This window comes from Pristiophorus japonicus, unplaced genomic scaffold (genome assembly GCF_044704955.1).
Source record: "Pristiophorus japonicus isolate sPriJap1 unplaced genomic scaffold, sPriJap1.hap1 HAP1_SCAFFOLD_1628, whole genome shotgun sequence".
NCBI lineage: Eukaryota > Metazoa > Chordata > Chondrichthyes > Pristiophoridae > Pristiophorus > Pristiophorus japonicus.
In genome coordinates, this window is record NW_027251308.1 from 5,001 (window position 1) to 32,280 (window position 27,280).

A 27,280-nucleotide genomic window follows, 5' to 3' on the forward strand; every position below is an offset into this window, starting at 1 on the left:
ATGTGACACCCTTTGCCGATGTAGCTGCCCTGTCTGGAATACGAATCACCTAATATGAGCTCTGTGCAGGAATCGTTCGCAAAGTGCAGTCTGGTCCGGGCAGAGCGCAGACACAGGAGGCCATTCGGCCCCTCGAATCTGCTCCGCCATTCAGTGAGATCTTGGCTGAACCCGCCCCTGGACTCAGTTCCACTTCCCCCGCCTGGCCAATCCCTCGCTTCTCCTTCGCACTCGAAAGCCTCTCGTTCTCAGACTCCGCGATCCCCCCCATTCCCCCCCCCCCCCCAAAAAAAAAACACACGTTTCATTTATATAGCGACTTTCACGATCACCAGGAACGTCTCAAAGTGCTTCTGTGCAGCCCGAGGCGGGATTTTTTTGGGGGAGTGTGGGCGCTGTGGGAAACGCCAATTGTTTTTTTTTTTTCTGCCGAGATGCATGACCTCACGCTTTCCCACGTTATACTTCCAACTTTTGCCCGCTCACTCCGCCTGTCGATTGCTGTCGGGACTTTCAAAGTTCGCCAGATTGCATCGAACTTCCCTTTTGTCCCTGCCAATCCCCACCGAACCCTCATTCAAGACCTCCTCTCTTCCCAAATACCATCGCCATTCGAAGACCGTCGCCCCACCCGCCCCTCTAGCTCTCGTCTTCCCCCATCACTGCTCGTGGCAAGTCCGAACAAAATTGGACCCCACCTCTCAGACACAGCCTCCCACACTCGTTCTCCCCAAGACTCCCCCAGCTCCGGTGCAAACATCCTCTCTGGCGTCCACCCTTCCGCTAAGACCGCCTCGCCGCCTTCTGCCCCAACCGACTCAACCGTTCCTCGTAAGTCCAACACCCCTCCCCCACCTCACCTCCAGAATCGGCCGAGTGAACCTTCTCTGGACTGCCGCCAACAGTGGTCGCCTTCCGTAAATACGGAGAGCAGAACTGTGCACGCAGTACTCCAGCTGTGGCCTCGCCAAGACCACCACCCCCCTCCCCCCCCCACCCCGTACAACTGTAAGCAAGACTTCCCTCGCTCCTGGACTCCAACCCTCTTGCAATGAAGGCCAACATACCCATCGGCCTTCCTGGACCTGCGTGTTTGCTTTCAACGGCGGGTGTGCAAGGAGAGCCGGGTCGCTCTGGACACCGACATTTGCCAAGACGTCACCGTTGAAGTCACACTTGTGTCCCTTCAGGCCAAAGCGGGTAACTTCACCTCTGTCCGCGTTAACCTGCATATGCCACACCTTTGCCCGCGTTAACCTGCATATGCCACACCTTTGCCCAATCTCGCGAGCGAGCGATCGAGCTCGCCTTGCCGCCTCTTCACGCGCTCACAAAGGAAGATGGGGTTTTTTTTCTTGCACGAGGCATGACTTGGGGGCGAAGGGGCAGATTGGCCGGAGGGGAGGGCAGGAGGTCATGAGGTCAAAGGTCAGAGTCACGCATACTCTCTCTCTCCCTCTCTCTCCCTCTCTCTCTCTCTCCCCCCCTCTCCCCCCCTCTCCCTCCCTCTCCCTCCCTCTCCCTCCCTCTCCCTCCCTCTCCCTCCCTCTCCCTCCCTCTCCCTCCCTCTCCCTCCCTCTCCCTCCCTCCCTCTCCCTCCCTCTCCCTCCCCCTCTCTCTCTCTCTCTCCCCCTCTCCCTCTCTCTCCCTCTCTCTCTCTCCCTCTCCCTCTCTCTCCCTCCCTCTCCCCCTCCCTCCCTCTCCCCCTCCCTCCCTCTCCCTCCCTCTCTCTCCCTCCCTCTCCCTCCCCCTCTCTCTCTCTCCCTCTCTCTCTCCCCCTCTCTCTCTCCCCCTCTCTCCCTCTCTCCCTCCCTCTCCCTCTCTCTCCTCTCTCTCTCCTCCCCCTCTCTCTCTCCCCCTCTCTCTCTCTCCCCCTCTCTCTCTCTCCCCCTCTCTCTCTCTCCCCCTCTCTCTCTCTCTCCCTCTCCCTCCCTCTCTCCCTCCCTCTCTCTCTCTCTCTCTCCCCCTCTCTCCCTCCCTCCCTCCCTCTCTCCCTCCCTCTCTCTCTCTCCCTCACCAGCTCGCCGCCCAAGTGCTGGAGGACGAGAACATCGGCTTCGGGCTGGTCGACGCAGAGGAAGATGAAGTTGTGGCGAAGAAGATGGGTGAGTTGCCGCCAACGGAGGGGAGAGGGGGGGAGGGGAGTGGGGGGAGGAGAGGGGGAGGGGAGTGGGGGGAGGAGGAGGAGGAGAGGGGGAGTGACGATGAATTTGTTGCCTGAGCCGGCTTTCCCGCGAAGGGGCAGCGGGGAGACGGAACGGGAATCCGGGGGTGAAGGCTGCCTTGGCCGAATAGCCTGCTCAAGGCCCTGCCCAATCCCTCCCCCCCACCCCCCCCCGAAACCCCCCAGAGTAGGGGGCTCCTGGGTGGGGAGGGGCTCCTGGATGGAGACAGAAACATCGGTGCAGGAGTTGGCTATTCGGCCCTTCGAGCCTGCACCCGCCATTCGATGAGTTCCTGGCTGAACACGCAACTTCAGTACCCCACTTCCTGCTCTCTCGCCATACCCCTTGATTCCCCCCCCCCCCCCCGAGTAGTAAGGGCCACATCTACCTCCTTTTCGAATATATTTCGTGAACTGGCCCTCAACACCTCCCTGGACTCAAATCCCCCTCGCTATGGAGGCCAAACATAACCGTTTGCCTTCTTCACCGCCTGCTGTCCCTGCGTGGCCAACCTTCAATGACTGACGTCCCGAGACACCCAGGTCTCGTTGCACCTCTCCCTTTTCCTGATCTGTCGCCCTTCAGGTAATAGTCTGTTTTGTACCCCCAAAGTGGATAGCCTCACACTTACCCGCACTAAACTGCATCTGCCACGCCTTTGCCCACTCACCGAACCTGTCCAAGTCGCCCTGCAGCCTCTTAGCATCCTCCTCGCAGCTCACACCGCCACCCAGCGTAGTATCGTCCGCAAATTTGGAGATACGACACTCAATTCCTTCGACCAAATCATTCATGTACAATTCTAAATAGCTGGGGCCCCAGCACTGATCCCTCCGAGTCACCATTCCAGATCGAGGGACCAGGATTCTGACGACCTTGGTTGACTGTCGCCCTTCTCTCCGCCAGAACTGACTGAAGAAGGAAGCATCTATGTCTTCAAGGAGGACGAGGTCATCGAATACGACGGAGAATTTTCTGCCGATACCATCGTGGAGTTCCTATTGGATGTAAGCGAGGGTCCATGGGGGCGGGGGCGGGGTTGGGGGTGGGTGGGTGGGGAGGGGCGGGAGAGAGAGGGAAAAGGGGAGGCCCCGTCGTGATCGTTGGCCCTCCCTCGCCGCCGAGGGACGACTCGCTTCCCTCGCTCCGAGCGCGAGGCCCCCGGTGGCCGAACAGCCCGATCCGGGGGGAACCGCAGCCCCCCCCCCTCTGTCGCACACGAGGGACAGAGACCGGCGGGGAAGGGGAAGGGAAAGGGGAACCGGCTTGCCGCAGGCCACACCTGCGCTTTTGGTCTCGGCACGCAACTGGCGACGAGGCGCGAGGTGCTCGGATGCACTCCCTCCGCTCGGAGCGGACTGGTCTTTGGGCCGGCGGGGGGGGGAGGCTCCCAGGGTGTCAGTGGGGATGTTGCACTGTATTGGGAGGGGGGAGAGGGTTTGAGGGTGGGGTCCCTTGTAACGTTCCCTCTGCCCCGACCTTGGGTTGGCGTCGGAGTTCCGAGTCGAGCGCTCGCTTTGGGGAGTCTCGGGTCTGGGGGTGGTTGGGGGGCCAGACTTTTGTGCCCTCCTCACGCGTTGCTTTGCCCTCCCCAGCTCCTCGAGGATCCCGTCGAGGTAATTGATGATGAATCGGAGATCGATGCCTTCGAAGACAATGACGATGAGCCCAAAGTGATCGGATATTTCAAGAGCGACGACTCGGAACGTAAGCTCCCCGCCGCGGCCCAAATAGTCCTTCCCTCTTTTCCCCCCCCGGCCCCCCATGCTCCCCCGGAGCCGCGGACACTCCCGGAGAGGTGTCAGGGATTCCATTTGCTCGGCGAACTGCCGGAGAATTCATCGCAATTGTGCATGGTGCTCCCAGTATGGTCTAACCCAAGGTATATGGAGACCAGAACTGTGCACAGTGCTCCCAGTGTGGTCTAAACCCAGGTATATGGAGACCAGAACTGTGCACGGTGCTCCCAGTGCGGTCTAACCCAGGTATATGGAGACCAGAACTGTGCACGGTGCTCCCAGTGTGGTCTAACCATGGTATATGGAGACCAGAACTGTGCACGGTGCTCCCAGTGTGGTCTAACCCAAGGTATATGGAGACCAGAACTGTGCACGGTGCTCCCAGTGTGGTCTAACCCAGGTATATGGAGACCAGAACTGTGCATGGTACTCCCAGTGTGGTCTAACCCAAGGTATATGGAGACCAGAACTGTGCACGGTGCTCCCAGTGTGGTCTAACCCAGGTATATGGAGACCAGAACTGTGCATGGTACTCCCAGTGTGGTCTAACCCAAGGTATATGGAGACCAGAACTGTGCACAGTGCTCCCAGTGTGGTCTAACCCAAGGTAAATGGCGACCGCAATTGTGCATGGTGCTCCCAGTGTGGTCTAACCCAAGGTATATGGAGACCAGAACTGTGCACGGTGCTCCCAGTGTGGTCTAACCCAGGTATATGGAGACCAGAACTGTGCATGGTACTCCCAGTGTGGTCTAACCCAGGTAAATGGCGACCAGAACTGTGCACGGTACTCCCAGTGTGGTCTAACCCAAGGTATATGGAGACCAGAACTGTGCATGGTACTCCCAGTGTGGTCTAACCCAGGTATATGGAGACCAGAACTGTGCACGGTGCTCCCAGTGTGGTCTAACCCAGGTATATGGAGACCAGAACTGTGCACGGTGCTCCAAGTGTGGTCTAACCCAGGGATATGGAGACCAGAACTGTGCACGGTGCTCCCAGTGTGGTCTAACCCAAGGTATATGGAGACCAGAACTGTGCACGGAGCTCCCAGTGTGGTCTAACCCAGGTATATGGAGACCAGAACTGTGCACGGTGCTCCCAGTGTGGTCTAACCCAGGTATACGGAGACCAGAACTGTGCATGGTACTCCCAGTGTGGTCTAACCCAAGGTAAATGGCGACCGCAATTGTGCATGGTGCTCCCAGTGTGGTCAAACCCAGGTATATGGAGACCAGAACTGTGTGCACGGTGCTCCCAGTGTGGTCTAACCCAAGGTATATGGAGACCAGAACTGTGCACGGAGCTCCCAGTGTGATCTAAACCCAGGTATATGGAGACCAGAACTGTGCACGGAGCTCCCAGTGTGATATGATTTGTATTTAATGTAATTACCTATTTATTCCATAGATTACAAAGCCTTTGAAGAAGCTGCAGAAGAATTTCAACCCTTCATCGCGTTTTATGCCACTTTCGATAGAGGCGTGAGTTGTTTAATCCTTAAGGCGGTTGTACATAACATCTCTGTAACCCCCTCCAGCCGCTACACCCCTCCCTATCTCTGTAACCTCCAGCCCCTACACCCCTCCCTATCTCTGTAACCTCATACACCCCTACACCCCTCCCTATCTCTGTAACCTCCAGCCCCTACACCCCTCCCTATCTCTGTAACCTCCAGCCCCTACACCCCTCCCTATCTCTGTAACCTCCAGCCCCTACACCCCTCCCTATCTCTGTAACCTCCAGCCCCTACACCCCTCCCTATCTCTGTAACCTCATACACCCCTACACCCCTCCCTATCTCTGTAACCTCCAGCCCCTACACCCCTCCCTATCTCTGTAACCTCCAGCCCCTACACCCCTCCCTATCTCTGTAACCTCCAGCCCCTACACCCCTCCCTATCTCTGTAACCTCCAGCCCCTACACCCCTCCCTATCTCTGTAACCTCCAGCCCCTACACCCCTCCCTATCTCTGTAACCTCCAGCCCCTACACCCCTCCCTATCTCTGTAACCTCCAGCCCCTACACCCCTCCCTATCTCTGTAACCTCCAGCCCCTACACCCCTCCCTATCTCTGTAACCTCCAGCCCCTACACCTCTCCCTATCTCTGTAACCCCCTCCAGCCTCTACACCCCTCCCTATCTCTGTAACCCCCTCCAGCCCCTACACCCCTCCCTATCTCTGTAACCTCCAGCCCCTACACCCCTCCCTATCTCTGTAACCTCCAGCCCCTACACCCCTCCCTATCTCTGCAACCTCCAGCCCCTACACCCCTCCCTATCTCTGTAACCTCCAGCCCCGACACCCCTCCCTATCTCTGTAACCTCCAGCCCCTACACCCCTCCCTATCTCTGTAACCTCCAGCCCCTACACCCCTCCCTATCTCTGTAACCTCCAGCCCCTACACCCCTCCCTATCTCTGTAACCTCCAGCCCCGACACCCCTCCCTATCTCTGTAACCTCCTCCAGCCCTGACACCCCTCCCTATCTCTGTAACCTCCTTCAGCCCCTACACCCCTCCCTATCTCTGTAACCTCCAGTCCCTACACTCCTCGCTATCTCTGTAACCTCGTCCCTACACCCCTCCCTATCTCTGTAACCTGCAGCCCCTACACCCCTCCCTATCTCTGTAACCTCCAGTCCCTACACCCCTCCCTATCTCTGTAACCTCCAGTCCCTACACCCCTCCCTATCTCTGTAACCTCCAGTCCCTACACCCCTCCCTATCTCTGTAACCTCCAGTCCCTACACCCCTCCCTATCTCTGTAACCTCCAGTCCCTACACTCCTCGCTATCTCTGTAACCTCCAGTCCCTACACCCCTCCCTATCTCTGTAACCTGCAGCCCCGACACCCCTCCCTATCTCTGTAACCTCCTCCAGCCCCTACACCCCTCCCTATCTCTGTAACCTCCAGCCCCTACACCCCCTCCCTATCTCTGTAACCCCCTCCAGCCCCAACGCCAGCCAGGGATGTACAATTGTTGTAGTTCATCCATGTGATCTTTCAATGTCTGCCATTGTCTATCCACCGTTAACCCTTCAAGTGTCACTCGCCTGTCTATCCGAGCCAATTCACGTCTCATACCAGCGAAGTTACCTTTCTCTAAGTTCAGGACCCTAGTCCCCGAATTAACTGTGTCCCTCTCCATCTTAATGAAGGATTCTACCATATTATGATCACTCTTCCCCCAAGGTGCCTCGCACGACAAGATTGCTGATTAATCCTCTCTCGTTACACAACACCCAGTCTCGGACGGCCGGCTCTCTAGTTGGTTCCTTGACATATCGGTCTCGAAAACCAGCCCTTATACACTCCAGGAAATCCTCCTCCACCGTATTGCTACCAGTTTGGTTAGCCCAATCTATATGTAGCTTAAAGTCACCCGTGATAACTGCTGTACCTTTATTGCACGCATCTCTAATTTCCTGTTTGATGCCCTCCCCAACCTCACGACCACTGTTTGGTGGTCTGTACACAACTCCCACTCACCTTTGGTGTTCCGTAGCTCCACCCAAACTGATTCCACCTCATCCAGGCTAATGTTCCCCCTTACTATTGCGTTAATCTCCTCTTTAACCAGCTACCTCGCCTCCTTCTCCTCTCTGTCTATCCTTCCTGAAAGTTGAATACCCCTGGATGTTGAGTTCCCAGCCTTGGTCACCCTGGAGCCATGACTCCGAGATGCCAATTACATCATAATCGTTAACAGTGAACTTTTCCACCTTATTACGAATACTCCTCGCGTTGAGGCACAGAGCCTCCAGGCTTGTCTTTTGAACACACGTTGCCCCTTGAGAATGTGACTGGAACCCTTTTTTTGCTTTTTGCCTTGGGTTCCTCTGCCCTCCACTGTTCCTCATCTCCTTTCTACCTTTTGCTTCTGCCCCCCATTTGGGTGTCCCTCTCGTCTCCCCGCAGAGATTCCCATCCCCCTGCCCTATTAGTTTCAACCCTCCCCACAACTGCACTCGCAAACGCTCCCCCCCTCCCACCCCCTCGGACATCGGTTCCGGTCCTGCCCAGGTCCAGACCGTTCCATAGAAACATAGAAACATAGAAAATAGGTGCAGGAGTAGGCCATTCAGCCCCTCTAGCCTGCACCGCCATTCGATGGGTTCATGGCTGAACATGCAACTTCAGTACCCCATTCCTGCTTTCTCACCATACCCCTTGATCCCCCCGAGTAGTAAGGACTTCATCGAACTCCTTTTTGAATATATTTAGTGAATTGGCCTCAACAACTTTCTGCGGTAGAGAATTCCACAGGTTCACCACTCTCTGGGTGAAGAAGTTCCTCCTCATCTCGGTCCTAAATGGCTTACCCCCTTATCCTTCAACTGTGACCCCCTGGACTCCCCCCAACATTGGGAACATTCTTCCCGCATCTAACCTGTCCCGTCCCGTCAGAATTTTCTATGAGGTCCACCTTCTCATCCTTCTAAACTCCAGTGACTACAAGCCCAGTCGATCCAGTCTCTCCTCATATGTCAGTCCCGCCATCCCGGGAATCAGTCTGGTGAGCCTTCGCTGCACTCCCTCAATGGTTTAGACGCGGGGATTAAGTGCAGTATCTCCAAATTTGCGGATGACACCAAGCTGGGTGGCAGTGTGAGCTGCGAGGAGGATGCAGGGTGACTTGGACAGGTTCGGTGAGTGGGCAAATGCGTGGCAGATGCAGTCTAGTGCGGGTAACTGTGAGGTTAACCACTGTGGGGGCAAAAACACGAGGGCAGGTTATCTGAAGGGTGACAGATTAGGAAAAGGGGAGATGCAACGAGACCTGGGTGTCATGGTACGTTAGTCATTGAAGGTTGGCCATGCAGGTACAGCAGGCGGTGAAGAAGGCAAATGGTTACGTTGGCCTTCATAGCGAGGGGGATTTGAGTACAGGGAGCAGGGAGGTGTTGCTACAGTTGTACAGGGCCCTTGGTGAGGCCACACCTGGAGTATTGTGTACAGTTTTGGTCTCCTAACCTGAGGAAGGACGTTCTTGCTATTGAGGGAGTGCAGCGAAGGTTCACCAGACTGATTCCCCGGGATGGCGGGACTGACCTATCAAGAAAGACTGGATCAACTGGGCTTGTATTCACTGGGAGTTCAGAAGGATGAGAGGGGGGACCTCATAGAAACGTTTAAAATTCTGATGGGACGGGACAGGTTAGATGCGGGAAGAATGTTCCCGATGTTGGGGAAGTCCAGAACCAGGGGGCTCACACAGTCTAAGGATAAGGGGGTGAGCCATTTAGGACCGAGATGAGGAGAGACTTCTTCACCCAGAGAGTGGTGAACCTGTGGAATTCTCTACCACAGAAAGTAGTTGGGGGCCAGTTCGTTGGAGATATTCAAAAAGGGAGTTAGATGAAGTCCTGACTACTCGGGGGATCAAGGGGTATGGCGAGAGAGCAGGAAGGGGGTACTGAAGTTGCATGTTCAGCCCATGAACTCATCGAATTGAGTAACGACTTGTGCGGGTAAAATTCACAGGGCTGTGCGATTTAATCCAAGGTTCCTGTCTCGCCCTCCGTTCCCCAGGTGGCCAGTGAACTCGACCTCAAGATCAACCAAGTTGACTTCTACGAACCATTCATGGATGAATCGGACTCATTGCCAGGAAAGACTCAGACTGAGAAAGAGATTGTAGACTATGTAAACAAACATAAGAGGTATGGATTCACCTCACCGAGACTCCGAGAGTGTTTGACGGGGACAGTGGAGAGGGAGCTTTACTCTGTATCCAACCCCCTGTACCTGCCCTGGGAGTGTTTGACGGGGACAGTGGAGAGGGAGCTTTACTCTGTATCTAACCCACTGTACCTGCCCTGGGAGTGTTTGATGGGACAGTGTAGAGGGAGCTTTACTCTGTATCTAACCCCCTGTACCTGCCCTGGGAGTGTTTGATGGGACAGTGTAGAGGGAGCTTTACTCTGTATCTAACCCACTGTACCTGCCCTGGGAGTGTTTGATGGGACAGTGTAGAGGGAGCTTTCCTCTATATCTAACCCCCTGTACCTGCCCTGGGAGTGTTTGATGGGGACAGTGTAGAGGGAGCTTTACTCTGTATCGAACCCCCTGTACCTGCCCCGGGAGTGTTTGATGGGACAGTGTAGAGGGAGCTTTACTCTGTATCTAACCCCCTGTACCTGCCCTGGGAGTGTTTGATGGGGACAGTGTAGAGGGAGCTTTACTCTGTATCTAACTCCCTGTACCTGCCCTGGGAGTGTTTGATGGGACAGTGTAGAGGGAGCTTTACTCTGTATCTAACCCCCTGTACCTGCCCCGGGAGTGTTTGATGGGACAGTGTAGAGGGAACTTTACTCTGTATCTAACCCCCTGTACCTGCCCTGGGAGTGTTTGATGGGGACAGTGTAGAGGGAGCTTTACTCTGTATCTAACCCCCTGTACCTGCCCTGGGAGTGTTTGATGGGGACAGTGTAGAGGGAGCTTTACTCTGTATCTAACCCCCTGTACCTGGCCCGGGAGTGTTTGACGGGACAGTGTAGAGGGAGCTTTACTCTGTATCTAACCCCCTGTACCTGCCCCGGGAGTGTTTGATGGGACAGTGTAGAGGGAGCTTTACTCTGTATCTAACCCCCTGTACCTGCCCTGGGAGTGTTTGATGGGACAGTGTAGAGGGAGCTTTACTCTGTATCTAACCCCCTGTACCTGCCCTGGGAGTGTTTGATGGGGACAGTGTAGAGGGAGCTTTACTCTGTATCTAACCCCCGGTACCTGCCCCGGGAGTGTTGGATGGGACTCTCGATTTCAATCGTTTGATATTTATAATTTCAGGGCGACATTGCGAAAACTCAAGCCAGACAGTATGTATGAGACCTGGGTGAGTATTACATATTCAGAGTTTGATGTATCAGCCTCTGTCTGTGCCCTGGGTGTGTCTGATATCACAGAGATCTCTTTCTACCTTCTAGGAAGATGACATTGACGGGATACACATTGTGGCTTTTGCCGAGGAAGATGATACAGGTAAGTGCAAGGCGGTCAAAGCTCTTCAACTGTGGCGGGCTTCAACACTCAACAGCTTTGACAAATTGTGTTTGCAAAAGAACATCAGGAACAGAACCAGGAGCCGGCCGGACGGCCCCTTCGAGCCTGCTCCGCCATTGAGCACTGTGTGATATCTTCACGGAGCACAGCGCACACAGCTCCTCACAAGGCAGGCAGCTCTCTCAGGAGCCTCCGGAAACCTGCCCGGTTCTGTTTCTTATTAACTCTGCTGTTGCAGTACACAAATGCGTCCACATCCACAAAGTGGCGCCACCAACAAGCTTGCCGACGTGACCAATACCATCGTGGGCTGATCCAATCGTGGACCCAGCTCCACTTCCCTGCCCCGCCCCCTTATCGTTTAACATCTCCGCCTTAAATATATTCAATGTCCCGGCTCCCACAGCTCTCTGAGGCAGCGAGTTCCACAGATTTACAACCCTCCGAGAGAAGAAATCCCACCTCATCTCAGCTTTAAATGGGCGGCCCCTTAATCTAAGACCGTGCCCCCCCCTAGTTCTAGTCTCCCCCCGCCCCCATCACTGCACTCCCCCGATGGCAAGTACATCCTTCCTTGGGTACGAACAAAATTGTGCCCCACCTCTCAGACACAGCCTCCCATACTCGTTCTCCCTAAGGCTCCCCCGCATCGGTGGCAACATCCTCGATGGCAAGTACATCCTTGCTTGGGTACGAACAAAATTGTGCCCCACCTCTCAGACACAGCCTCCCACACTCGTTCTCCCTGAGGCTCAGTGGCAACATCCTCTCTGCATCCACCTCGTAATCGTACACCTCTCGATAAGGTCACCTCTCATTCTTCTGAACCCCAATGAGTAGAGGCCCAACCCCCTCAACCTCTCCTCATAAGTCAACCCCCTCATCTCCGGAATCGAACGAGTGAACCTTCTCTGAACTGCCCTCCAAAGCGAGTGTGTCCTCTCGTAAATACGGAGAGCAGAACTGTGCACGCAGTACTCCAGGTGTGGCCTCACCAATACCCCTGTATAAACTGTAAGCGAGACTTCCCCTGCTTTGATACTCCCATCCCCCTTTGCAATAAAGGCCAAGATACCATTGGCCCTTCCTGATCACTTGCTGTACCTGCGTACTAACCTTTTGTGTTTCATGCACAAGTAACCCCCAGGTCCCGCTGTACTGCGGCACTTTGTAATCTTTCTCCCGTTCAAATAATAACTCACTCTGCGATTGTTTTTCTGCCAAAGTGCGTGACCTCGCACTTTCCCACATTATACTCCCTCCGACAAATGTTTGCCCCACTCCCCGAGCCGGTCGATGTCCTTTTGCAGAGTTTGTGTGTCCTCCTCACACATGGCTTCTCCTCCCATCTTTGTATGGTCAGTAAACTTGGCCACGCGACACTCAGTCCCTTCTTCCAAGTCGTGAATCTAGATTCTAAATAGCTGGGGCCCCAGCTCTGATCCCTGCGGCACACCCCACTAGTTACTGATTCCTGCTCACACACGGCTTCTCCTCCCATCTTTGTATGGTCAGTAAACTTGGCCACGTTACACTCAGTCCCTTCTTCCAAGTTGTTAATCTAGATTCTAAATAGCTGGGGCCCCAGCTCTGATCCCTGCGGCACACCCCACTAGTTACTGATTCCTGCTCACACACTGCTTCTCCTCCCATCTTTGTATCATCAGCAAACTTGGCCACGTGAGACTCGGTCCCCTTCTTCCAAGTCGTGAATCGAGATTCTAAATAGCTGGGGCCCCAGCTCTGATCCCTGCCGCACCCCGAAAGTCACGGTTCGCCAAGCCGAGAATGAACCATTGCTCCCGACTCTCTGTTTCCTGTTCGTGAGCCAATCCTCTGTCAACCCCCCCCAAGCCACTTCACAGGAGCACTGAGAGATAAAACAATTGGACATGGAATCGCAGAAGTAGGAATTACATCGGGTTTTTTTTTTAATCGCGATTTGTCCTTCTAGTCAACTGAATCACCATCATTGCCGGCAGTCCCTCGCAATCGAGGCAGGCTTGCTTCCCACTCTTAACACGAGGCCTTCGGTGGCCGAACAGTCCAATACGGGGACCGCAGTACCCCTCCCCCCTCCCCTGTCACACGAGGGACAGATAGCCGTTGAGGGAAAGGGGGGAGGGGTGGGGACTGATTTGCCGCGCGCTCCTTCCTGCACGCAATTGGCGACGAGACTCGAGGTGCTCAGCGCACTCCCGGGTGCACTCCCTCCACTCGAGGGGGGGGGGGGCGGACTTGTCTTTGGGCCGGGGGGGTGGGGGCTCTCAGGGTGTGTGGGTGGGGGATGTTGCACTGTATCAGGGAGGGGGGGTGTGTGTGTGTCCCTTGTGACATTCCCTCTGCCCCCCACACCCCACCTTTGGCTCGACACGGAACTCTGACACGGTTAGCAAGCCCCAAGTTGTGACGTCCTGATTGGAGCCATTGACCAGGTCAAAAGCCCAGAGTCTCACCTCCAAGCATCATACCGTCAGTAGTTACTCCTCCAGGGTCGCGATATCTTCCCTTTCCCCTCCAGTGACAAAGGGAACTGCAGACAAAGAAACGTTCACATTATAGTCCTTCTGTGCTCAACCTTTCAATCAAAGACAGCACAAGAAGAAATTATTAGTCCCTGCACCCCTCCCTATCTCTGTAACCTCCAGTCCCTGCACCCCTCCCTATCCCTGTAACTCCCTCCAGTCCCTACACCCCTCCCTATCGCTGTAACTCCCTCCAGTCCCTACACCCCTCCCTATCTCTGTAACTCCCTCCAGTCCCTACACCCCTCCCTATCTCTGTAACCTCCAGCCCCTACACCCCTCCCTATCTCTGTAACCTCCAGTCCCTGCACCCCTCCCTATCTCTGTAACCTCCAGCCCCTACACCCCTCCCTATCTCTGTAACTCCCTCCAGTCCCGACACCCCTCCCTATCTCTGTAACCTCCAGCCCCTACACCCCTCCCTATCTCTGTAACTCCCTCCAGCCCCTACACCCCTCCCTATCTCTGTAACCTCCTCCAGCCCCTACACCCCTCCCTATCTCTGTAACCTCCAGCCCCTAGACCCTCCCTATCTCTGTAACCCCCCTACACACCTCCCTATCTCTGTAACTCCCTCCAGCCCCTACACCCCTCCCTATCTATGTAACCTCCAGCCCCTGCACCCCTCCCTATCTCTGTAACTCCCTCCAGTCCCTACACCCTTCCCTATCTCTGTAACCTCCAGCCCCTACACCCCTCCCTATCTCTGTAACTCCCTCCAGTCCCTACACCCCTCCCTATCCCTGTAACCTCCAGTCCCTACACCCCTCCCTATCTCTGTAACTCCCTCCAGTCCCTACACCCCTCCTGATCTCTGTAACCTTCAGCCCCTACATCCCTCCCTATCTCTGTAACTCCCTCCAGCCCCGACACCCCTCCCTATCCCTGTAACCTCCAGCCCCTACACCCCTCCCTATCTCTGTAACTACCTCCAGTCCCTACACCCTTCCCTATCTCTGTAACTCCCTCCAGTTCCTACACCCTTCCCTATCTCTGTAACCTCCAGCTCCTACACCCCTCCCTATCTCTGTAACCTCCAGCCCCTACACCCCTCCCTATCTCTGTAACTCCCTCCAGTCCCTACACCCCTCCCTATCTCTGTAACTCCCTCCAGTCCCTACACCCCTCCTTATCCCTGTAACCTCCAGTCCCTACACCCCTCCCTATCCCTGTAACGTCCAGCCCCTACACCCCTCCCTATCTCTGTAACCTCCAGCCGCTACACCACTCCCTATCTCTGTAACCTTCAGCCACTACACCCCTCCCTATCTCTCTAACTCCCTCCAGTGCCTACACCCCTCCCTATCTCTGTAACCTCCAGCCCCTACACCCCTCCCTATCTCTGTAACTCCTTCCAGCCCCTACACCCCTGCCTATCTCTGTAACCTCCTCCAGCCCCTACACCCCTCCCTATCTCTGTAACTCCCTCCAGTCCCGACACCCCTCCCTATCTCTGTAACCTCCAGCCCCTACACCCCACCCTATCTCTGTAACCTCCAGCCCCTACACCCCTCCCTATCTCTGTAACTTCCAGCCCCTACATCCCTCCCTATCTCTCTAACTCCCTCCAGTGCCTACACCCCTCCCTATCTCTGTAACCTCCAGCCCCTAGACCCCTCCCTATCTCTGTAACTCCCTCCAGCCCCTACACCCCTCCCTATCTATGTAACCTCCAGCCCCTGCACCCCTCCCTATCTCTGTAACTCCCTCCAGTCCCTACACCCTTCCCTATCTCTGGAACCTCCAGCCCCTGCACCCCTCCCTATCTCTGTAACTCCCTCCAGTCCCTACACCCCTTCCTATCTCTGTAACTCACTCCGTATCTCTGTAACCTCCAGCCCCTTCACCCCTCCCTATCTCTGTAACTCCCTCCAGTCCCTACACCCCTCCCTATCCCTGTAACCTCCAGCCCCTACACCCCTCCCCATCTCTGTAACTCCCTCCAGCCCCTACACCCCTCCCTATCTCTGTAACCTCCAGCCCCTACACCCCTCCCTATCTCTGTAACTCCCTCCAGTCCCTACACCCCTCCCGATCTCTGTAACCTCCAGCCCCTACACCCCTCCCTATCTCTGTAACTCCCTCCAGCCCCTACACCCCTCCCTATCCCTGTAACCTCCAGCCCCTACACCCCTCCCTATCTCTGTAACTCCCTCCAGTCCCTACACCCTTCTCTATCTCTGTAACTCCCTCCAGTCCCTACACCCTTCCCTATCTCTGTAACCTCCAGCTCCTACACCCCTCCCTATCTCTGTAACCTCCAGTCCCTACACCCCTCCCTATCTCTGTAACTCCCTCCAGTCCCTACATCCCTCCCTATCCCTGTAACTCCCTCCAGCCCCTACACCCCTCCCTATCTCTGTAACTCCCTCCAGCCCCTACACCCCTCCCTATCTCTGTAACCTCCAGTCCCTACACCCCTCCCTATCTCTGTAACCTCATCCAGCCCCTACACCCCTCCCCATCTCTGTAACCTCCTCCAGCCCCTACACCCCTCCCTATCTCTAACTCCCTCCAGTCCCTACACCCCTCCCTATCTCTGTAGCCTCCAGCCCCTACACCCCTCCCTATCTCTGTAACCTCCAGCCCCTACACCCCTCCCTATCTCTGTAACCTCCTCCAGCCCCTACACCCCTCCCTATCTCTGTAACCTCCTCCAGCCCCTACACCCCTCCCGATCTCTGTAACCTCCAGCCCCTACACCCCTCCCTATCTCTGTAACCTCCTCCAGCCCCTACACCTCTCCCTATCTCTGCAACCTCCAGCCCCTACACCCCTCCCTATCTCTGTAACCCCCAGCCCCTACACCCCTCCCTATCTCTGTAACCCTCCCAGATCTCTACGCCCCTCCAATCCTGCCCTCTCGAGCACCCCCCGATTCCCATCGTTCCACCATCGGAGGCCGTGCCTTCAGCTGCCCGGGGGCCCCAAGCTCTGGAACTCCCTCCCTCAACCTCTCCGCCTCTCTCTCTCTCCTCCTTTAAGACGCTCCTTAAAACCTGCCTCTCTGACCCAGCTTCTGGTCCCCTGTCCCGAATATCTCCTTATGTGGCTCGGGCTCGGGTTCTGTTCGATAATCTCTCCCCGTGTAGCACCTTGGGATGTTATACTATGTTAAAGATGCTCTATTAATGCACGAATGTGTGGCATCTGTAAGGAGTCGGGAAGATTAAATATATACCGAGATATCTATAGATATCGACGTTAACCTTTGACAAGATATTAATAGACAGTGATCACTGGATGTAATCCTGCTTTTCATATCTTGAAAGCGTCTCCACTTTCCAAACCGAAATATTAATTACAGCGATGCACATTCTGTCAACTCTGTCCCGGGGCGGTTCAAAGTTCGCTGACATACAAGTCCTAATAATCTCCACACCACAGACAGGAAGGGCCAGAGTTAACATGAGAGCCAAACCCCTTCCCATTCACTCCCACCGTACACAATCCCAGTGGACCCAGACCCCTTCCCATTCACTCCCACCGTACACAATCCCAATGGACCCAGACCCCTTCCCATTCACTCCCACTGTACACAATTCCAATGGACACAAACCCCTTCCCATTCACTCCCACCCTACACAATCCCAATGGACACAAACCCCTTCCCATTCACTCCCACCGTACACAATCCCAATGGACACAAACCCCTTCCCATTCACTCCCACCCTACACAATCCCAATGGACACAACCCCTTCCCATTCACTCCCACTGTACACAATCCCAATGGACACAAACCCCTTCCCATTCACTCCCACCCTACACAATCCCAATGGACACAAACCCCTTCCCATTCACTCCCACCGTATACAATCCCAATGGATCCAAACCCCTTCCCATTCACTCCCACCGTACACAATCCCAATGGACCCAGACCCCTTCCCATTCACTCCCACTGTACACAATCCCAATGGACCCAGACCCCTTCCCATTCACTCCCACTGTACACAATCCCAATGGACCCAAACCCCTTCCCATTCACTCCCACCGTACACAATCCCAATGGACCCAAACCCCTTCCCATTCACTCCCACTGTACACAATCCCAAAGGACCCAAACCCCTTCCCATTCACTCCCACCGTACACAATCCCAATGGACCCAAACCCCTTCCCATTCACTCCCACTGCACACAATTCCAATGGACCCAAACCCCTTCCCATTCACTCCCACCCCACACAATCCCAATGGACCCAACCCCCTTCCCATTCACTCCCACTGTACACAATCCCAACGGACCCAAACCCCTTCCCATTCACTCCCACCATACACAATCCCAATGGACCCAAACCCCTTCCCATTCACTCCCCCCGTACACAATCCCAATGGACCCAAACCCCTTCCCATTCACTCCCACTGTACACAATCCCAATGGACCCAAACCCCTTCCCATTCACTCCCACCGCACACAATCCCAATGGATCCAAAACCCTTCCCATTCACTCCCACCGTACACAATCCCAATGGACCCAAACCCCTTCCAATTGACTCCCACCGCACACAATCCCAATGGATCCAAACCCCTTCCCATTCACTCCCACCGTACACAATCCCAATGGACCCAAAACCCTTCCAATTGACTCCCACCGTACACAATCCCAATGGACGCAAACCCCTTCCCATTCACTCCCACCGTACACAATCCCAATGGACTCAAACCCCTTACCATTCACTCCCACCATACACAATCCCAATGGACACAAACCTCTTCCCATTCACTCCCACCGTACACAATCCCAATGGACCGAAACCCCTTCCCATTCACTCCCACCGTACACAATCCCAATGGACCCAACCCCTCCTGAATGGGCGTCCTCCTGTTCCTGTGTTCCCCCAAAAAAGGATGAGCACCTTGAAGTGAGAGCGGGAAAGTGGGATCAGGCCGGGATGGCTCTTGGTCAGACGGCGGAGAAACGATGGGCCAGAAAGGACCTGCTCATTTGTCGTGGTCAGCGAGGAGGGGGATGGGGGGGATGGGGGCACGGGTGGAGTTTTGCATCACTCATGGGATCTTTCTTGTCCTTGCAGAAGGCCTGCAGTTCCTGGAGCTCTTGAAGGAGGTGGCAGAGGATAATACAGACAATCCTGATCTCAGCATCATCTGGATCGACCCAGAGGACTTCCCCCTGGTAACCCAACTCCTTCCCTCATTGGTTGGCCGATGGAAGCTTCCATTCATGGGGGTGGCTATCTTCCAGTGGTAGAACCCGGGACAGTTGGATTCAGAGGGGTGGATAACAGCAAGTGGTACAACACTGGACTCTCCCATTCAGAGGGATGTGTTAACCCAGGACTGTCCCGATCGGGCAGTGGGGGAATGGGCAACATTTATTTCCCATCTCCTAGTTGCCCTCGAGAAGCTGGTGGTCTCCTTGAACACAACAGAGGGCAGTTAAGGGTCAATCACACTGGGTCTGGAGGGTTAAGGGCTTCAGTGAAGATGCAGTTTTCCGACAATACTGTACTTTCATTGCCGCCATTACTGTCACTAGCTTTTTTTTTATTCCACATTAATTCAATTCATTGAAATTATAGTCCCCAGCTACCCTGGGCTCACGTCTCTAGATTGCTGATTGCAGAACTGGTCGCCGTATTATAGGAAGGACGTGATTGCACTGGAGAGGGTGCAGAGGGGATTTACCAGGATGTTGCACTGGAGAGGGTACAGAGGAGATTTACCAGGATGTTGCACTGGAGAGGGTACAGAGGAGATTTACCAGGATGTTGCACTGGAGAGGGTACAGAGGAGATTTACCAGGATGTTGCACTGGAGAGGGTACAGAGGAGATTTACCAGGATGTTGCACTGGAGAGGGTGCAGAGGAGATTTACCAGGATGTTGCACTGGAGAGGGTACAGGGGAGATTTACCAGGATGTTGCACTGGAGAGGGTACAGAGGAGATCTACCAGGATGTTGCACTGGAGAAGGTGCAGAGGAGATTTACCAGGATGTTGCACTGGAGAGGGTGCAGAGGAGGTTTACCAGGATGTTGCACTGGAGAGGGTGCAGAGGAGGTTTACCAGGATGTTGCACTGGAGAGTGTGCAGAGGAGATTTACCAGGATGTTGCACTGGAGAGGGTGCAGAGGAGGTTTACCAGGATGTTGCACTGGAGAGGGTACAGAGGAGATTTACCAGGATGTTGCACTGGAGAGGGTGCAGAGGAGATTTACCAGGATGTTGCACTGGAGAGGGTGCAGAGGAGATTTACCAGGACGTTGCACTGGAGAGGGTACAGAGGAGATTCACCAGGATGTTGCACTGGAGAGGGTGCAGAGGAGATTTACCAGAATGTTGCACTGGAGAGGGGTACAGAGGAGATTTACCAGGATGTTGCACTGGAGAGGGTGCAGAGTGGATTTACCAGGATGTTGCACTAGAGAGGGTACAGAGGAGATTTACCAGGATGTTGCACTGGAGAGGGGTACAGAGGAGATTTACCAGGATGCTGCACTGGAGAGGGTGCAGAGGAGATTTACCAGGATGTTGCACTGGAGAGGGTGCAGAGGAGATTTACCAGGACGTTGCACTGGAGAGGGTACAGAGGAGATTTACCATGATGTTGCACTGGAGAGGGTGCAGAGGAGATTTACCAGGATGTTGCACTGGAGAGGGTACAGAGGAGATTGACCAGGATGTTGCACTGGAGAGGGTGCAGAGGAGATTTACCAGGATGTTACACTGGAGAGGGTACAGAGGAGATTTACCAGGATGTTGCACTGGAGAGGGTGCAGAGGAGATTTACCAGGATGTTGCACTGGAGAGGGTACAGAGGAGATTTACCAGGATGTTGCACTGGAGAGGGTACAGAGGAGATTTACCAGGATGTTGCACTGGAGAGGGTACAGATGAGATTTACCAGGATAGGGTGCAGAGGAGATTTATCAGGATGTTGCACAAGAGAGGGTGCAGAAGAGATTTACGAGGAATGTTGCACTGGAGAGGGTGCAGAGGAGGCTTACCAGGATGTTGCACTGGAGAGTGTGCAGAGGAGATTTACCAGGATGTTGCACTGGAGAGGGTGCAGAGCAGATTTACTAGGATGTTGCACTGGAGACGGGGTGCAGAGGAGATTTACCAGGATGTTGCACTGGAGAGGGTGTAGAGGGGATTTACCAGGATGTTGCACTGGAGAGGGTGCAGAGGAGATCTACCAGGATGTTGCACTGGAGAGGGTACAGAGGAGATTTACCAGGATGTTGCACTGGAGAGGGTACAGAGGAGATTTACCAGGATGTTGCACTGGAGAGGGTACAGAGGAGATTTACCAGGATGTTGCACTGGAGAGGGTACAGAGGAGATCTACCAGGATGTTGCACTGGAGAGGGTACAGAGGAGATTTACCAGGATGTTGCACTGGAGAGGGTACAGAGGAGATTTACCAGGATGTTGCACTGGAGAGGGTACAGAGGAGATTTACCAGGATGTTGCACTGGAGAGGGTACAGAGGAGATTTACCAGGATGTTGCACTGGAGAGGGGGTGCAGAGGAGATTCACCAGGATGTTGCACTGGACTGGAGAATCTTCGCGAGGAGGACAGATTGGAGAGGCTGGGTTTGTTCTCATTGGAGCAGAGGAGGTTGAGAGGAGACCTCATTGAGGTGCGCAAAATATTAAGGGGCCCTGGACATAGTGGCTCGGGAAGGGTCTATTTCCGTTGGTCTATTACGAGGGGCATGGTTTTTGCGGTGGTTGGTGGGAGGTTGAGCGGGGATTTGATGGGGGGGCCTTCTTCGCGCTGTGGGCTCTGGAACTCGCTGCTTGGAAGGGTGTTGGATGGAGAAACACTCACCACTTTCCAGAGATGGTTGGACGGGCACTTGAAGTGCCGTAACCTTCATTGGCGCTGAATGAGGGCCTCGTGGCTCTCTGCCGGCCATCGAGGACTCGCTGGCCCGCGATGGACTCCCTCCACGATGTAAATTTCTCCGTTGCCGCGATGCCCAGAGAATTGACAGCCGGCGGTTTATGGTGTTCTGTGCACAGGGACTGAACCTGGATACCCTTTTCTCCCACCCCTACAGCTGAACCCTTACTGGGAGAAGACATTTGACATCGACATCTCTGAACCACAGATTGGAGTGGTCAACGTGACAGACGTGAGTAGACAATTCGGACTCTGGGAAGTGTGAAGGATTTAGAACATAAGAATTAGGAACAGGAGTAGGCCATCGAGCCCCTCGAGCCCTGCTCCGCCATTCAACAAGATCGTGGCTGATCTGGCCGTGGGCTCAGCTCCACTGACCTGCCCGCTCCCCGTAACCCTTAATTCCCTCATTGGTTAAACATCTATCTACCTGTGGCTTGAACACATTCAATGAGCTAGGCCTCAACTGCTTCCCTGGGCGGAGTATTCCACAGATTCACAACCCTCTGGGAGAACAAATTCCTTCTCAGCTCGGTTTTCAATGGGCTCCCCCCCGTATTTCGAGTCCTAGTCTCCCCGACCAGTGGATACAACCTCTCCCTTGTCTATCCCGAAATGTTTCTACAAGATCACCCCCCTCATCCTTCTGAACTCCCAACGCGTAAAGACCCAATCTACTCAATCTATCATCAGAAGGTCACCCCCTCATCCTTCTGAACTCCCAACGAGTAAAGACCCCAGTCTACTCAATCTATCATCAGAAGGTCACCCCCTCATCCTTCTGAACTCCCAACGCGTAAAGACCCAATCTACTCAATCTATCATCAGAAGGTCACCCCCTCATCCTTCTGAACTCCCAATGCGTAAAGACCCCAGTCTACTCAATCTATCATCAGAAGGTCACCCCCTCATCCTTCTGAACTCCCAACGCGTAAAGACCCAATCTACTCAATCTATCATAAGGTCACCCCCTCATCCTTCTGAACTCCCAATGCGTAAAGACCCCAGTCTACTCAATCTATCATCATAAGGTAACCCCCTCATCCTTCTGAACTCCCAACGAGTAAAGACCCAGTCTACTCAATCTATCATCATAAGGTAACCCCCTCATCCTTCTGAACTCCCAACGAGTAAAGACCCAGTCTACTCAATCTATCATCAGAAGGTCACCCCCTCATCCTTCTGAACTCCCAACGAGTAAAGACCCAATCTACTCAATCTATCATCATAAGGTCACCCCCTCATCCTTCTGAACTCCCAATGCGTAAAGACCCCAGTCTACTCAATCTATCATCATAAGGTCACCCCCTCATCCTTCTGAACTCCCAACGAGTAAAGACCCAATCTACTCAATCTATCATCATAAGGTAACCCCCTCATCCTTCTGAACTCCCAACGAGTAAAGACCCAATCTACTCAATCTATCATCATAAGGTCACCCCCTCATCCTTCTGAACTCCCAACGCGTAAAGACCCCAGTCTACTCAATCTATCATCATAAGGTCACCCCCTCATCCTTCTGAACTCCCAACGCGTAAAGACCCAATCTACTCAATCTATCATCATAAGGTAACCCCCCTCATCCTTCTGAACTCCCAACGAGTAAAGACCCAGTCTACTCAATCTATCATCAGAAGGTCACCCCCTCATCTCCGGAATCAGCCCAGTGAATCGTCTCTGTACCCCCTCCAAAGCTAGTATATCCTTCGTTAAGTCAGGTGACCAAAACTGTGCACGCAGTACTCCAGCTGCGGCCTCACCAATACCCTGTACAGTTGCAGCAGGACCTCCCTGCTTTTGTACTCCATCCCTCTCGCGATGAAGGCCAACATCCCATTCGCCTTCCTGATTACCTGCTGCACCTGCAAACTAACTTTTTGGGATTCGTGCACAAGGAACCCCCAGGTCCCTCTGCACCTCAGCATGTTGTAATTTCTCCCCCCTTCAAATAATATTCCCTTTTACTGTGTTTTTTCCCCCCCCGCCAAGGTGGATGACCTCACACTTTCCGACATTGTATTCCATCTGCCAAACCTTAGCCCGTTCGCTTAACCTATCTAAATCTCTTTGCAGCCTCTCTGTGTCCTCTACACAACCCGCTTTCCCACGAATCTTAGTGTCGTCTGCAAATGTTGTTACAATACACTCTGTCCCCTCTTCCAGGTCATCTCTGTACATTGTAAACAATTGTGGTCCTCTACACAACCCGCTTTCCCACTAATCTTAGTGTCATCTGCAAATGTTGTTACAATACACTCTGTCCCCTCTTCCAGGTCATCTCTGTATATTGTAAACAGTTGTGGTCCTCTACACAACCCGCTTTCCCACTAATCTTTGTGCCATCTGCAAATGTTGTTACAATACACTCTGTCCCCTCTTCCAGGTCATCGATGTATATTGTAAACAGTTGTGGTCCCAGCACCGATCCCTGTGGCACACCACTAACCACCGATTTCTGACCGGAAAAGGACCCATTTATCCTGACTCTCTGCTTTTTGTTAGCCAGCCAATTCTCGATCCGTGCTAATACATTTCCTCTGACTCCGCGTACCTCTATCTTCTGCAGTAACCTTTTGTGTGGCACCTTATCAAATGCCTTTTGGAAATCTAAATACACCACATCCATCGGTACACCTCTATCCACCATGCTCGCTATATCCTCAAAGAATTCCAGTACATTAGTTAAACATGATTTTCCCCTTCATGAATCCATGTTGCATCTGCTTGATTGCACTATTCCTATCTAGATGTCCCGCTATTTCTTCCTTAATGATAGCTTCAAGCATTTTCCCCCGCTACAGATGTTAAACTAACCGGCCTATAGTTACCTGCCTTTTGCCTGCCCCCTTTTTTTAAAACAGAGGCGTTACATTAGCTGCTTTCCGATCCGATGGTACCTCCCCAGAGTCCAGAGAATTTTGGGAGATTATAACGAATGCATCCGCTATAACTTCCGCCATCTCTTTTAAAACCCTGGGATGCATTCCATCTGGACCTGGGGACTTGTCCACCTTGAGTCCCATTAGCCTGTCCAGCACTACCCCCCGCTAGTGATTTGAAGACAAGGATTTTGAAATCGAGGTGTTGCTCTCGCTCAATGAACACGGGTGCAATTGGAAAAACTGCAAATATAACACCCCGATTTAATAAAGAAGGCGGAGCAGATACCAGGGAACGAGACACCAGTTAACCTAACGTCTGTCGTTGGGGGAAAATGTTGGAGCCATTATTAAGGAAGCATGATGTTTGGAAAAGCATGATTCAATCGGGCAAGGTTTTATGAACGGGGAAATCACGTTTGACAAATTTGCTGGAGTTCTTTGAGGGTGTAATGTGCAGGGTGAATAAAAGGGGGAACCGGTAGATGTGGTATATTTGGACTTTCAGAAGATGCAACATAAAAGGGTGCTTCATGGGGGGTGGGGGGGGGGGTAATATGTTAGCACGGATCGAGGATTGGCCAACGAACAGAGAACAGAGTGGGGGTAAATGGGTCCGTTTTCCCCGCGGCAAACGAGTGGGGCTGCCGCAGGGATCAGAGCTGGGGCCCCAGCTATTTACAATCCACATGAACGACTTGGAAGAAGGGGACCGAGTGAAACGGAGCCAAGTTTGCTGATGATACAAAGATGGGAGGAGAAGCAGTGTGTGAGCAGGAATCAGTAACTAGTGGGGCTGCCGCAGGGATCAGTGGTGGGGCCCCAGCTATTTACAATCCACATGAACGACTTGGAAGAAGGGGACTGAGTGTCGCGTGGCCAAGTTTGCCGACCGTACAAAGATGGGAGGAGAAGCCATGTGTGAGGAGGACACAAAAAATCGGCAAAAGGACATCGACAGGTTAAGTGAGTGGGCACAAATTTGTCCGAGGGAGTATAATGTGGGAAAGTGTGAGGTCACGCACTTTGGCAGAAAAAAAATCAAAGAGTGAGTTATTATTTGAACGGGAGAAAGATTACAAAGTGCGGCAGTACAGCGGGACCTGGGGGTTACTTGTGCATGAAACACAAAAGGTTAGTACGCAGGTACAGCAAGTGATCAGGAAGGGCCAATGGTATCTTGGCCTTTATTGCAAAGGGTGGATGGAGTATAAAAGCGGGGAAGTCTTGCTTACAGTTTATACAGGGGTATTGGTGAGGCCACACCTGGAGTACTGCGTGCACAGTTCTGCTCTCCGTATTCACGGAAGGATACGCTTTGGAGGGCAGTTCAGCGAAGGTTCACTCGGCCGATTCCGGGGGGTCGTTGGACTTACGAGGAAAGGTTGAACAGGTCGGGCTTATACTCATTGGAGTTCAGAAGAATCTTATGGAAACGGATACGATTGACTCGCTGGATGCAGAGAGGATGTTTCCACCGATGGGGGAAGTCTGAGGGAGACCGAGTATGGGAGGCTGTGTCTGAGAGGTGGGGCACAATTTCGTTCGTAGCCAAGGAAGGATTCCATCGAGGGAGTGCAGTGATGGGGTAGACTAGAACTAGGGGGGAGGGGCACGGTGTTAGAATAAGGGGCCGCCCATTTAAAACTGAGATGGAGGAGGAATGTCTTCTCTCGGAGGGTTGTCAATCTGTGGAACTCGCTGCCTCAGAGAGCTGTGGGAAGCCGGGGACATTGGGTTATATTTAAGGCGGAGACCGACGGAGGTTTGCGCGGCAAGGGAGTGAAGGGTCATGGGGGGGGCGGGCGGGGAAGTGGAGCCGAGCCCGCGACCGGATGGGAGGCTGTGTATGAGGGGGCGGGGTCCAATTCCGTTCGTGCAACAAGGACGGATAATACTTGCCAGATCCCTCGATGCTGTGTCTGACGGGGGGGGGTACAATTCCGTCCGTGCCCACAAGGACGGATAATACTTGCCAGATCCCTCGATGCTGTGTCTGATAGGTGGGGTCCAATTCCGTCCGTGCCCACAAGGACGGATAATACTTGCCAGATCCCTCGATGCTGTGTCTGACGGGGGGGGTACAATTCCGTCCGTGCCCACAAGGACGGATAATACTTGCCAGATCCCTCGATGCTGTGTCTGATGGGTGGGGTCCAATTCCGTCCGTGCCCACAAGGACGGATAATACTTGCCAGATCCCTCGATGCTGTGTCTGACGGGTGGGGTCCAATTCCGTCCGTGCCCACAAGGACGGATAATACTTGCCAGATCCCTCGATGCTGTGTCTGAGGGGGTGGGGTCCAATTCCGTCCGTGCACACAAGGACGGATCATACTTGCCAGATCCCTCGATGCTGTGTCTGACGGGTGGGGTCCAATTCCGTCCGTGCCCACAAGGACGGATAATACTGGCCAGATCCCTCGATGCTGTGTCTGACGGGTGGGGTACAATTCCGTCCGTGCCCACAAGGACGGATAATACTGGCCATCCCTCGATGCGGTGAGGCGCGCGGGGGGGGGGGGGGGAAGGAAGGCTGGGACTTCTCGAGCCCCTCCCGACATGACCGCCTCTCTGTTCTCTCTCTCTCTCTCTGGCTGTGTGTGTGTGTGTATGTCCACCTCCACCCCAGGCCGACAGCATCTGGTTCGAGATGGACGAGGACGACCTGCCGTCTGCCGACGAGCTGGAGGAGTGGATTGAAGATGTCCTCTCCGGCGAGATCAACACCGAGGATGACGACGACGAGGAGGACGAGGAGGATGACGACGACGACGATGAGGATGACGACGAGGAGGACGAGGAGGATGACGACGACGACGATGAGGATGACAACGACGAGGAGGATGACGATGATGATGATGATGATGATGACGACGATGAATAAACATCTCCCCGGTTGCCCCACCTCCCTTTCAATGCCATCAGTCATCCACCTATTTATCTCCACTTGGATGTGACCCAAAGTGAAGTCCCGCACCCCCCAACACCCCCCGTCCCTTCTAATTTTATAACTGTAACGTTACAATTTTGTACAACCTTGGCTGTAATGGAAAGATTAAAAAAAAAATACACAGACGTGAAACTCCACACAA

The 27,280-nt window shown here is 53.9% G+C and overlaps 1 protein-coding gene across 1 annotated transcript; it reads left to right on the forward strand.

The window, feature by feature from the left end:
• Positions 1-2,011: 2,011 nt before the first annotated feature.
• Positions 2,012-27,280, forward strand: LOC139243144 (calsequestrin-1-like; the record flags this gene model as incomplete). The annotated part of the gene is made up of 10 exons (XM_070870708.1): positions 2,012-2,105; positions 3,072-3,172; positions 3,761-3,872; positions 5,315-5,388; positions 9,441-9,571; positions 10,698-10,743; positions 10,835-10,889; positions 18,467-18,567; positions 21,464-21,538; positions 26,818-27,280. Coding segments are annotated over 10 exons (1,044 nt in total), but the record flags the coding sequence as incomplete, so codon positions are not given.